The 14,183-nt window shown below is 45.2% G+C and overlaps 1 protein-coding gene across 2 annotated transcripts in view; it reads left to right on the plus strand.

The window, feature by feature from the left end:
- Window positions 1-13,982, plus strand: part of masp1 (MBL associated serine protease 1) — a 109,538-nt gene extending 95,556 nt beyond the window's left edge. The window contains exons 13-16 of one of the 2 annotated variants that reach the window (XM_055645344.1): window positions 912-1,106; window positions 9,828-9,895; window positions 12,257-12,356; window positions 13,667-13,982. In XM_055645344.1, the coding sequence (XP_055501319.1) occupies window positions 912-1,106; window positions 9,828-9,895; window positions 12,257-12,356; window positions 13,667-13,860 (557 nt within the window). In that variant the 3' untranslated portion in view covers window positions 13,861-13,982. The remainder of the gene's footprint in view (window positions 1-911; window positions 1,107-9,827; window positions 9,896-12,256; window positions 12,357-13,666) is intronic. The other variant, XM_055645345.1, reaches the window with a different exon arrangement.
- Window positions 13,983-14,183: the final 201 nt, after the last annotated feature.

The following is a 14,183-nucleotide window of genomic DNA, read 5'->3' on the forward strand; positions in this document are numbered from 1 at the left end:
GGGCGGAACAGAGAAACCTGGTCACCATGGTGAAATAAAGGATGATTTTAAGCATTCTAGTCGGTGGTTTCACTGAATGGACTAAGGGATATAAATACTGGAATTATCAGTGTTGTATGCTTTCAAGCTTCTGTATCTTCTGCCAATGGTAGTGGGAAAAGAAGGATTGACTGAGGTGGGATTTGCCTCCCCAAAGTTCTGTCTTTAAGAAACATACTGCTGTGTTGGACACCCATCACCAGCTGAGGGAATGAATGACAGTGATCAAATACTGCTCTCCCTCAACATCTACGCCCCAGAAACAGATAAAGACCCAGCTTGGAACGTTACTCCCATTCACCCACCTGGTCCCCAATCAAGTTTATTTTCATAATACCTAACCGAAAATCTGCCTCAATGCATTCAATGTTTTAAAATGTCATTTTTAAACCTTGCTTTAAAAAATCTGCTTGCTTATATTCAGATTTCATTGGGTGGTGTGATTAATATAACTGAAAATCAGTTTCTAGAATTTTTTTTTAAATTCACCATCACTTGTGATTGACTAGATTTTAAATTACTGCAATTTATCTTTAAAAAGACAGAAAATATTTTCTAATTATACTGCGTATATTGTCGTTTTGTCAAAGTGCTTTACAAATGTCAGACTAGTTCAAGCTTCATCTCAGTCACTGCTGATGATGCCAGGCCAGGTTTGTAGTCACAAAACGTCTCACGTGTACTGGTCCTGGGAACTCTAGCCACACGAAAAGTAACAGGACTTCAGAATTTCATGCTCTTTGTGCTGGTCACTATGAACAGAGAAATTGATAAGGCATGGAATTAGGTGGGACTCAAGGACCTGATTTACTGCAGACTGGAAGCTGGGGATTGTATAAATTTTCCATCACTTCCCAGCCTTTGTGTTTCAGGAAGGCAGAAAACATTGAGAAAAGAAGAGACAGAACAAGAGTATCATGCCAAAAATATCATCACTCATCCCCGTTACAACGGGTCAACTTTTGAATATGACATTGCGCTGTTGGAACTACCAAGTAAAGTGAAAATGATGGATTATATAATGCCGATCTGTCTGCCAGAGAGCTCCACTTCAACTCTACATACGGGTAAATCAGTAACATTGCGTACATCAATGCATGCGGCATTGGTAATGTTCTGAATTAACAGTCAATAAGTCTGAAGAAGAGTCCTGACCTGAAATGTCATAGTAACATAGAAAATTGGTGCAGGACGAGTCCATTTGGCCCTTCGAGCCAGCACCACCATTCATTGTGATCATGGCTGATCATCCACAATCAGTAACCCATGCCTGCCTTCTCCCCAGAGGCACTGATTCCGCTAGCCCCTAGAGCTCTATCTAACTCCCTTTTAAATTCATCCAGTGAATTGGCTCTACTGCCTTCTGTGGCAGAGAATTCCACAAGTTCACAACGCTCTGGGTGATTTTTTTTTTTTATCATCTTAGTTTTAAATTTCCTCCCCTTTATTCTTAGACTGTTGCCCCTGGTTCTGGACTCCCCCAACATTGGGAACATTTTTCCTGCATCTAGCTTGTCCAGTCAAATTACAATTGTATATGTTTCTGTAAGAAGGCTCTTCCTTCTAAATTCTGAATACAAGCCCAGTCTGTACAGTACAGTCCTTACAATCTTTCCTCATATGATAGTCCCGTGAACCCTGGGATTAACCTCGGGATTAACATCTATCCATTTGCTGCATAGATGCTGCCTGACCCACTGAGTTCCTCCAACACTTTGTATTTGGTGCTGGATGCCTCCTGGCCATTTTGATTACACTTCCTCCCATTCCTCTTCCTGGAGAAACTCCATTCTACACTCCAAGTTTTGCCAAGGCCATAGGATTATGGAGTTATACAATGCAGAAACAGGATCTTGACCCAATGTGTAGGAAGGAACTGCAGATGTTGTTTTGAACCAAAGATGGACACAAAATTCTGGAGCAACTCCAGACGGCAGCCTGTCCCGCTGAGTTACTCCAGCATTTTGTGTCTATTTTGGCCCAATTTGCCTTTGTACATTTGTCTCATTTGCCTCTATATGGGATTGGGATTGGTTTATTATTGTGATGTTACTGTAAAAATAAAACAGGCAAATTATATCATAAGTAGTAGTGTAAAAGATATAAAGGGCAGAGGGCAGAATGTAGTGTTACAGCAGATCAAAACAGTGCAATGCTGTAAAAAGGTATATTATCTGATTGGGATTACAGCGAATGATAGGTCCATTCAAGATATCAGTTGGGAAGAGACTGTTCCTAAATCTAGTGATTTCAAGCTTTTGCATCTTCTGCCCATTTGGAGAATGGAGAAGAGAGATTGATCAGGGTGTTATTGGTCCTTGATTATATTCGCTGTTTTCTTGAGGCAGATGAACTATTAATTAGGAAGGGGTGTGAGCGGGGGTGGAGAGGCTGGTTTGCATGATGGACTGGGCTATCTATCTATCTATCTATCTATCTATCTATCTATCTATCTATCTATCTATCTATCTATCTATCTATCTATCTTACTAAAAGTAAGATCTTGACCACTTCCTGTTTTTCTGTTTCATGATTTTTGAAAAAAACGCTGCCATTTACGGCTGTAATTTTTGGCCATCTTACTCTGAGTCCCCCTCCGCTGCGCAGGACAAGGGGATTGTCCCCATCGATTAACAATAAAAGAGTTATTAATGTTTTAAAAATGTTGACATTCTCTCTGCTGCTCCTGCTGGTGGGAGGAGGGAGGGACCATAAAACCCGGAAGTGTTGTGCGTCACTCAGTCCCTGCAAGATGGAGGAAGCAAGAGGGTCACGTCTGTCTGAGCTGTGAATAACACTGAACACATGTCTACTCAACTGTGAGTGCCCTTAATGTGGTTTGAAATTGAAAATGTAGTTGCTTTGAAATGCTGCACTGCAAATGGTTGTTGGTGGTGGTAACTGCTTTGAAAATCTGCACTGCAAATGGTTGTTGTTGGTGGTAAATGCTTTGAAATGCTGCACTGCAAATGGTTGTTGGTGGTGGTAACTGCAACTTCCTGTTTCCACTGTATATTGATTTTAGATAAAACGGTACCACTTACGGCTGTGATTTTTGGCCATCTTACTCAGTTCCCCTCCGCTCATCAGGTGCAGAGGATTCTTCCCATCAATGAAAAATAAAAGTGTTATTAGAGTTTTAAAACGCCATGAAAGCCACACCGCTTCCGGTGGGAGGGGGGAGGGATTATAAAACCCGGAAGTGTGGGTGTGGCTCAGTCTCTGCAAGATGGGGGAGGGAGATGTCACGACTGTCTGAGCTGTGAATCAACTGAACACACTGAATGTCTACTGAACTGTGAGTGTGGTGTTTTGTGTTTTGTGTGGTTTTCTGGTGGTTTCACCATTGAAATGGTATGAAACTGCATTTGAATGTGCTGGCCTTGCACCCTGCATGAAATGGTATGAAACTACATTTGAATTTGGTGTCCTTGCACCCTGCCTGAAATTGTATGAAGCTGCACTTGAATTTGGTTGCCTTGCAGTTGCATCCTGCTTGAAATGGTATGAAACTGCACTAGCATTTGGTGGCCTTGCACCCTGCTTGAAGTGACATGAAACTGCACTTGAGTTTGGTGGCCCTGCACCCTGCTTGAAGTGGTAGGAAACTCCACTTGAGTTTGGTGGTCCCTGCACCCTGCTTGAAGTGGTAGGAAACTCCACTTGAATTTGGTGGCCTTGCACCCTGCTTGAAGTGGTATGAAACTGCACTTGAATTTGGTGGCCTTGCACCCTGCTTGAAATTTAAATTTCTAGGAATAGCCGTGAGTCAATTGCTCGCCCACCAGCCATAATCTGCCAGCACATCGGGCTTGAGTGACTAAGCTGCCACCCCAAGAATCCATTTGGCCCACAATGTCCATACTAGCCTTCTGGAAACCAGTCTCTTCAGCCCACAATACCCATACTAACGCTCCAGAAAGCCCCCCCCCTCCCCCACTGGCCACCAATATTGGAATTGGTGGGGAGGTGGAATATTGCATTGGGGCCATTCGGCCCTTCGAGCCTGCACCACCATTCAATATCATGGCTGATCGCCCGCCCTCCCATGGGACCCAACGGGTTTCTCACCAGCATACCCACCGTTCTCCTATGGTGCGATTGCATCAAGTTTTGTTCTGATCGGCGCTCTAATGTAAAAGGTTTAAAATGTTTAGCGAGGTTTAAAAAAATCTTAAAAACCGCGCGCGTAGATCAATCGCCTCTCCTGCCGTTTAGCGCCACGTGGATTAGTCTATTCTCCTGTCACTCCGCGGGACGGTCCGCCCCTTCGTGCACCATCGTGTCTTTACTGGAGCTGAGGATGGCCGGCGGAGGTTTCCAACCAGACACAATTTTCGGAGGGACCGGAAGCCCGGTACCCGCTGTGAGTCACCATCGCAGCCCCGTCAGCTCCAGCCCCATCCCCTCTGGTCCCCCTCTCCCCCACAACCCAGGTCCTTTCTCCGAGCTCTCTCTCCCGTGCCCCCAACCACCCACACCCCCCCCCCCCCATCCCCCACACAACAGCCCCTCCCCCGCCCACACATCCCCTTCCCCCTACAACCCCCATCTGCCCACACACACCCCCCCCCCCCCCCGCCTGAAGCCGTCCCCCTCCCCCGCCCACACCCCGCCTGAAGCCAGTGGGGAGCCGCAGCAGTAGGCAATGGTAGTCCATGACAGTGATAGGCAGCCGTAGGCAGCGGTAGTGGTAGACCGCGGCAGAGCTGCAATAGGTAGGCAGCGATGGGCCGTGGATGCAGCGCTCTCCCCCCTTCCCACCCGCCCCCCCAACTGCCCCCGCCTGAAGCCGTCCCCCTCCCCCGGCTGCAGAACGCAACAAGAGACGCAAGTAAGGCAAGGTGAAAGTTGCATCGGAAAGGCAAGAAGATATTTGCAACAAAGAATGGACAATACATCTCATCTTTAACCTTTACATTGTTTCGTTATATTTGAAGTGTTATTCACATTTTATGCTTTAATCCCTTTCCCCTTTTCCACTTGCTGTGCCCGCCAGCTGTGCCTGCGCATAGTAATACTTGCATGTTCTAAGTCACAATGGGAACCCAATGGGCAGGAATGGCTGCGCCGCCTGGGAGCCGCAAAGAGTGGATGGGGGGGGGGTTGAGGGGGGGGGGATGGAGTGAGTGCAGGACGCACCGGCCCCCAAATAGCCCCCTGCCCCCCCCCCCCCCCCCCCCCCCCCTGGCTATAGGATGCTCCTACTCCCACTGGCCCCCGACAGCCCCCTCCTGAAGCTGTCCCCCTCCACCGCTGTAAGACGCTTCCCCCCCCCCCCCCCCCCCACCTGAAGTAGTTCCGTCCCCAGCTGCAGGATGCTCCCCACCGGTCCCCCGCCTGAAGCCGGTGTGGAGCGGCAGCAGTAGGCCATGACAGCGATAGGCCGCAGCAGGCCGCGACAGCAGTAGGTCCCAGTAGCAGCAGGGGTAGGCAGCGGCAGGGGTAAGCAGAGGTAGGCCATTGCAGCGCTCACTCACCTCCTCACCTACCCCCGACAGGCCCCGCCTGAAGCCATCCCACTCCCCAGCTGCAGGCGCTCCCCCCACCAGCCCCCGCCTGAAGCCATGCGCCTCCCTCGGCTGCAGGACGCTCCCCCACCGGCCCCCGAAAGCCCCCACCTGAAGCTGCCCCCCTCCCCGGCTGCAAAACGCAACTAGAGACTCAAAAGAAAGAATGGACTGAATGAATCTCATCTTTAACGTTTAAATTATTCACATTTCAAGCTTTAATAAATCCCTTTTCCACTTGCCGTGCCCGTCAGCTGTGCCTGTGCATTAATACCTGCGTGTTCTACATCACAATGGGAACCCAATGGGCGGGAATGGCTGCGCTGCTAAGAGTGGATGGAATATTGCGTTGGGGAATGGGTTGCATTGGGGGACCAGGCCTCCCGTGTGACTGGGACCCACTTAGTCTAGTATCAACTATTTACAATTACTTAGTTTTGGGCAGAGCAATTGCCAAACTGAGCTGTGAGAGTCTACATTATTTCTACCGTGCATCTATAGAATTTGGTAAGTTATTGGAGACGTGCCAAATTTTCTTAGTATTCTGAAGTAAAGTAATTCTGAAGAAGTGTGCTTTCTTGGCAATGTAGTTGGACTAGGACAAATTGTTTACAACGTTCACAATTAGAAACTTGGAGGCTCTCAACAATCTTTACCAGCACCATTGATACAGACTGGGGCATGTTCCTGCCTCCTGAAGTCAATGACCAGCTCCGTCATTTGCTGACATTAAGGGAAAGGTTGTACCTTGACACCATGCTTCTGTCTCCTTTTGTCTTGTCATAGTTTGGGATCTGGCCCACTTTCGATTATCATCTCCAAACTTTTAAAAAGAGTTTGTGTTGAACTGGGCCTCATCGTTCTGAGTGTATAGAGGTATTGTACGGGGTTGAGAACATGACATTGCAGGGAATTGGTGTTGAGAATTATCATGGTGCATATTTTGTCACCTATCCATACAGATTGTGATCTATGTCCGAAGTCGAGGATCCAATGGCAGAGGGCAGTGCTGACAACTTGGTCCAGCAGTTTGGTGATAGGTTTGCTTGGAAATACGGTGTTGAAGCTGGAGCTATAGGAGTCTTTGCTGTCCAAATGTTGCAGTGGATTAAATTTGTCTGTGAGGCTGGAGTTAATGTGCAACAAGTGTGTCGAAGGTGGATGTGATGATGGTGGATGCCAGAACCACTGGATTATTAAGGCATAGTGTCTGGGTTTTCCTTGGCACTGGGATGATAGTGGTCTTCTTAAAGCAAGTGAGAACCTCAGATTCAATTACGGAGAGGTTAAAAAGGTTTGTGAATACTCCTGCCATCTGGTCCGTGCAGGTTTTGAGGACGAGGCTGGGAACTCCATCTTGGCCAGTAGCTTTCCATGAGTTCACTGTCTGGAAGGCTGATCTGGCGTCTGCGATGCTGCCGGGGCAGGTGCCATCATTCTACTTACCTCCTGCTCAAAACAAGCATAGAGTGCATCGAGTTTGTTGGGGAGGGCTGCATTGTGGCCAGCGATTCTGGCTATCTTTCGCTATCTTTACATGCAAGCCTTGCCACAATGGACAGTTGTGTGTTTAGTCTGGTCCCTGATGGCTTTGCAATGGCTGTAGCTAGATTTCTTGCACAGGTCAAGATCGCTTGACTTGAGGTAGGATGATTGGCATTTTCCTTTTATTCCTGCTCTTTCCCCCTCACCCTTCCACCCATATCCCTCCATTAAAATTTACGTTTCATTGCTCCACTTCCTGAAGAAGTGTCCCGATCCAAAACGTCATCTGTCCATTCCCTCCACACCTTCTGAGTTCTTCTAGCACTTTATAATTTGCTCAAGATTTCAGCATCTGCAGTATCTTGTGTCTCCAGTGATAATTGCATCATCTTTAGCCAAGTTGTGAGGTACTGGAAGACTGGAGGGTGGCTGATGTTGAGTGTTATTTCAGAAGAGTTGCAAGGACAAGACCGGGAGCTACAGGCCAGTAAACCTGACATCAGTGGTAAGGTACTGGAGGGGATTCTGAGGGACAGGATCTACCAGCATTGGGAAAGGTAAGGACTAAGAAGGAATACTCAGTGTAGCTTTGTGTGTGGAAAATCTTATCTCACAAATTTGATTGAGTGTTTTCGGTTGAGGTGATGTAAAGGATTAATGAGAGTAGGGTGGTAGATGAGGAAGGGAGGAAGCTGAGGGGTGACCTTAGGGAAATTTACAGTCATGAGGAACATGCATATGGTGAATGGTTACAGTCTTTTTCCCAGGGATTCACAAGGATGTTGCCAAGACCCGAGGTATGGAGCTATAGGGAGAGGTTGGGTAGGTCTTTATTCCTTGGAGCAAAGAACACTGAGGGGTAAGGGTGAGGTGCATAAAATGGGGTGTGGGAGAAACCTCTTTCACAGGGTAGGTACCCCAAGAAATAAAGGGCATGAGTTTAAAGTGACAGAGGAAAGATTTAAAAAGAACCTGAGGGACAACTTTGTCGCAGAGAGTGTGTGTATATGGAATGAGCTGTGAGAGGAAGTAGTTGAAGCAGGTAAAATAACAACATTTAGAAGACAGTTAGACAAGCAGTTGGATAGAAATGACTTGGAAGGATAGTGCAGCAAATGGAGTTAGATAGACATCTTAGTCGGTATGGACGAGTTGGACTAAAGGGTCTGTTTCTGTGCCGTACAATTCTATGATTAGTCTCTTTTGCACTCAAAGACCTGCAGATTTTTTCTAAAGATGCATCTACTATAGAGCTGTGTATATTACACCAATTGTGACCAAAGCAATGCTTTGTAAAGGTCCATTGTGACTTCCTTGCACACGCACTCCAACTCCATATCGCTTTGTGCTTTATTTGCCTTTGTTATTTTTTTCCTCTATTTGCCCTCTTATTTCTAACTATTCTACACGTCAGATCTTTCTGTTTCTGTACTCCTCAGAATAGTGTACGTTGATTTAATCCATTGAAATCCTGGAGTTCTTTGATTGTGACCCAGACGGTGGAGGAACGGCAATATATTTCCAAGTCAGGATGGTGTGTGCTTGGAGGGCAACTCCCAGGTGGTGGAGTTCCCTGTGCTGTTGCTGCCTTTGTTGTAACTGGGAGAGGGGGTGGGTTGGGAAGGTGCTGTGTGAGGAGGCTTGATGAGTTGCTGCAGTGCATCCTGTGGATGGTACAAACTGCTGCTACAATGGGTCGCTGGTGGAGCAAGTGAATGTCTGTGGACGGGGTCCCTACCAAGTGTAATGTGTGCTATATCCTGCATGGTGTGAGCTACTCACTGCAGGATCCTAGCCTCTGACCTGCTGTTCTATCCACATTGTGTATGTGACTATATCAGTTTAGTTTCTGCTCAGTGTTAACCCCCAGGGCATTAATAGTGGGGGATTGAGTGATGGTGAGGCCACTGAGTGTCGGGGTGATTGCTGGATGTTGAATATGACCATGGTCTGATCTATCTGGATAGGCTGAATTGAGTGCAGGGTGGGCACCTCCTGAAAAGTAAATCCAGGAATCTCTCAACACCCAATGCTCTACATAGTTTTAATACAGGGAGTCTGACATTTAAGACTGAGGTACAGAGTAACAACTTCTTGCAAAAACTGGTGAATCTCTAGAATTCTGCAGCCCAGTTAGTTGTGAAGGATTAATCATTAAAATTCCTACAGTGTGGAGAAAGATATTTTTGGAAGATCAGGGGAATTGTGGGCTACAAGGAGCTGGCACAGTTGAGGAGTAGGGCAGATGTGGCGTGGCAGAGGAGTCTTGAGGGGCTGAGTGGCCTATACCTGCTTAGGTTTTCTTGTGCAGTCACATCAACTCCCCCTCAGGCTCAGAAATCCTAAGTTTGAGTTTGGCCAGTTGAAGCAGTTCCTGTGGTAATTATATTTCAAAAAAACCTTCTGTCATGTTTTCCTTGGGATCTTTTCCCCTGCCTTGATCTGCCCCAGTTGTGCCTCTTTTTGATGTTTGTTTAATATTTTGACTTTTCCATTTGGTGGTTCATGTGCTGCTTTTCTTTTGGCATCTAAGCATTTTCCCCAAAAAGCAAAGTGCTGGAGGAACTCAGCAGGTCAGACAGTTTCTGTGGAGGCTGTGGAGGGAAATTACAGGGACTTATTTCTGCATTAGTTGAGTTATCCCTCCTCCATGGTACTGACCTTGGCTGGTCTGATTTTGGATGACCCCAGGGTGGGTCTGACCTGAGGCAGTTACTACATGCACATTAGCTGCTCTTGCTCAGTCAGTGTGTTTGAGATACTGAAACTGCATTGTTTGGTTTTGTTTTGAAGGTGACATGGTGATAGTTAGTGGATGGGGCAAACAGTTCCTGCACTCGATTCCTGAGACGCTGATGGAGGTATGTTTGTTATTGTCACGCTGCAGAACACATCTGTTAGCTAACCTGGTGGTTAGGTTACTTGAGATAAGTAATGGGAATCCAACAGCAGAAAACTGCAAAAGTTGTGCAACTGAAATAAAATCAGAACGTGCTGGAAATGTTCTTTGACACTCTTTTTGTTATTTATACCTCACCCACTTCCGTGGACTCACACATTGTATAATTTAAAGCTGGTGTATATTTTCCCCCATCTCTGTGGACAGAGTGGTAAAGAAGGCATATGATATGCTTGCCTTCATCAGTCGGGGCATCGGGTATAAAAGTCAGGAAGTCATGCTGCAGTGCCTTTCTTGAATAAAGGAGCTACATTTACTGCCTTCCAGTCATCTGCATCTCTCCTATGGCTAATGCACATTTAAATATCTGTCATTCCCCCCCCCCCCCCCCCCCCCCCCCCCCCCCCCCCCCCGGGCCCCCTTCTTCTTATAGATGTGATGTGTGTCCTTTGGCCTTGTGTATTTATCCACACTTAAACCTTTAAAACATCTACCTAACCAGCGGAGGAGCGCCCCAAAGATCACCTCTTAGCCTCAATTATTCACTATCTATGTTAATGACTTGGAAAAGGAGACAGGATGTAACGTATCCAAGTTGCTGATGAGATGAAAGAATGTGGTAAGGCATGCCAGCAGGTTGTGTAAATGTTGAGCTGGATCCAAACTTGGCTTGCTGTTGGAAGACAGATGGTGATTGCCTCGGATATTTTTGTGATTCAAAGCCCATGCCAAGTGGTTCATCATAGAGGTAGTTGGTGGGACACTTGAATGTGAATGTAGGAGGTTTGATCAGTAAGTTGCAAATGACTTCAAAATTGGTAATGTTGATAATGAGGAGTGTAGACTTATGTTGTGGAGATACAAAGACGGCAGATGGTGGAATTTTCAGCAAATAACAAAGTGCTGGACAGACTCAGTGGGTCAGACAGCATCAGTGGATGGAATGAACGGAAGTTATTTCAGGTCGGGATGTTTCAGATCGAGTAAGGGTCCCGACCTGAAACTCCGCCTGTCTATTTCCCTCCCCAGGTGCTGAAAAATATGGAATAGTGTAGACTCTGTACAAGGCTTTTCTGAAAAAAGTTGATGAAGAAATCCAAAGGCAAATTCATTGTGGCATTTGGTAGATAGGAATTTTTTTATTACTAATAGAAACATCCTGACATAGCCCAACCGATGAAGGCAAGCTTGCCATATGTCGTCTTCACCACTCTATCCACCTGTGGAAGCTAAACTAAACTAAACTATGTTGCTCTATAAACTATGAACCTACGTAACTTGAATAGCAAGGTGTTTGTGTTCATCGACATTCCTTAATGATTTACCATTTACTAAACACCCACCTCTGTGTGACTTCCCAAAATGTATCATCTTGCACTTGCCAGGAATTCCAGCCTTGAATTCTCCATCTATCTCTTCACCTGGTCTACATGGAATAGTGCAGCACAGGAATAGGCCCTTTGGCCCACAGTGTTTGTGTCGACCGTGTTAGTTTAACCTGCACATCTGCCTGCACACGATCTATATTCCTCTGTTATTTGTCTGTCTAGATTGCTCTGAAATATTGCATCTTTTCTGCTTCCACCACTTCTACAATACCCCGGTGACTGCCAATCACCCACCCCCGGACACTTATTATTTTATTTTTTTATTCAAATCGTTTGCTATGTCGCTCTTCAAGGGAGATGCTAAATGCATTTCGTTGTCTCTGTACTGTACACTGACAATGACAATTAAAATTGAATCTGAATCTGAATCTGAATCTGTAAAAAAATAAAATGGCCTCTTAAATTCCCTTTAATCTCTCATCTCAAAGCTTTGCCCTCTAGTATTTGACATCTTCACCCAGGGGAAAAGTCACTTTATGTATGCCTCTGATCATTTTGTATATCCCGCTATCACTTTAGACTAACAGTTTTAATTCCAGATTGCCAGGAACCTTTGTGCTATTTGCAAACTTACTAATCATACCTCGTGCATTTGCATCCAATTCATTAGTATTGATCACAAACCGCAAAAATCCTAGCAATGATACTGCAGTACACTACTAATCTTCCACTCAGAAAATCATCTATTACCCTCTGCCACCTATCATGAAGACATTTGTGAATCCAATTTGCCAGCTCACATTGGATCCCTTTGCCTTAACCTCCTGAACCAGCCGGCCATGTGGGTGTTTAATACTTTACCGAAGGGACTTTAGAGATTATTATGAGATTGTTCTAGTCACAGGCGGCGGAAGAATTGTCATAGCAATATTTATGATCAGTGGTACATTTGCATTCAACATTTAACACAAACTGACCCTGTCTTTCTTGTTTAGATTGAGATTCCAGTCGTAGACCATAACCAATGCAAGGAAGTCTATAGCCAGCTTGGAAGACAAGTCACAGATGATATGATTTGTGCAGGACTAAAGGAAGGTAATGGCTATATTCCATCCAGATAATTTTAGATCCCATGCCCAATCAGACAGGTTGAAGAGATGAATGTATAGAACTGCATTCATTGTCCGATCCAATGGAAGTAGGGGCCATCATCATGTTGGTTCATCTTGGCAACTCCACCTCAATATTATTTTAAATCTCTTTCAAATACCTCCACGTCTTGTCCCAGAATATTTCTCCCATGTATAGGCTACTAGTAGTTTAAAATTTCCAGAACAGAAGTTTCTTGGTGACTAAAACGGAACCCAATACTCCCTAGTGTGGACTCACCAAAGTACAACTGTAACATAACATCCCAACTTCTTTACTCAATATCGTGACTGATGAAAGCCAGTGTGTCCCCAGCCCTTTTTACCACCCTCTCTGCATGTAACATCACTTTCAAAGAACTATTATACTTTAGATCCCTCAGCTCTACAACACTCCAAGGTCCCTGCCATTCACTCTGGTCCTGCTCTCGTTCCACTTCCCAAAGTGCAAGAACATACATTTCTGAATTAAACTCCATTAACCATTCCTCAGCCCAATTGCCCAGCTGATCAAGACCCCTCTGTATTTCTTGATAACTATCTTCACTGTATGACACCACCTATTTTAGTGTAATCTGCAAACTTACTAATCATGTTTTGTACATTCTTATCCAAATTGTTAATTTAGATGACAAACAAAATGGGCCCAGCAACAATCCCTGAGACACACTAGTCAAAAGCCTCCAATCTGAAAAACGTTTCCACCATAGCTCTCTGCCTCCTACCGTGAAGCTAATTCCGTAGCCAGTTAGCTCACTCCTCCTGGATCCCATGCATTATAATCTTCCAGAGCAGCCTACCATGCAGAACCTTATCAAAGGCCTTTATGAAGTCCATATAGACTATGTCTATGGTCCTGCCTTCATCAACCGACTTGGTTACCTCTTCAAAAACTTTCAGGTTGCTTCCTAATCCTCAACTGAAAAAAAAATTGACATTTCCGAAATCTCCTGATCATCTTTTTCCTCTGTGGATTTCCTGATGTGGTTATGACAGTCCCTTTTACTCCAGCAGAAGCCAAAGTGGTTGATAACATTCATAGTTCATGATGTTATCATGTGATAGGAGCAGAATTAATTCATTCGGCCCATCAAGCTTACTCCACCATTCAATCATGGCTGATCTATCTCTCCCTCCTAACCCCATTCTCCTGCCTTCACCCCATAACCTCTGACTCCCGTACTAATGAAGTCTTTGTTACACTTCCTCGTTTAAGCAAAGCAAGTAACACGTGGCCCTGACCACCTCTGGTTTCAGGTGGGAGTGATGCTTGTCAGGGAGATTCGGGGGGTCCAATGGTGGCTGTGGATGAAGAAACAAATCGCTGGTTCCTGGGAGGGACGGTGTCGTGGGGAGATGGCTGCGGAGAGGACAACCGATACGGAGTTTACTCAGATGTTAGCAAAAGCCTCAAGTGGATCCAAAACATAACGAAGATCAAGAATATTTGATTCAAGAACCCAAACCTCAAAAGTATTTTGCAAATATTTCTAAATTGTCTTAGAAACTCTTTACTGTAGGTTTGGATGAGTATTTTGTTGAACAATCTACTGTACATATTTATTTCTTTTGGATAAATTATATAATTTATAACATTGAAAAGCATTGTTTCAATGAAATTGAGGATGAGTTGGAATTTTCACTGCATCTGGACTTTTAATAAAGAAATTCAAAATCTTCATTTATCTTTACCATTCTTTCAGTGATGTCACCCTGATCATCTCATTAATACCAGCACACGGCCCCATCGACATTCCTGTTTCTAAACATCTCC

Source organism: Leucoraja erinacea, chromosome 14 (genome assembly GCF_028641065.1).
Source record: "Leucoraja erinacea ecotype New England chromosome 14, Leri_hhj_1, whole genome shotgun sequence".
NCBI classification, from domain to species: Eukaryota; Metazoa; Chordata; class Chondrichthyes; order Rajiformes; family Rajidae; genus Leucoraja; species Leucoraja erinaceus.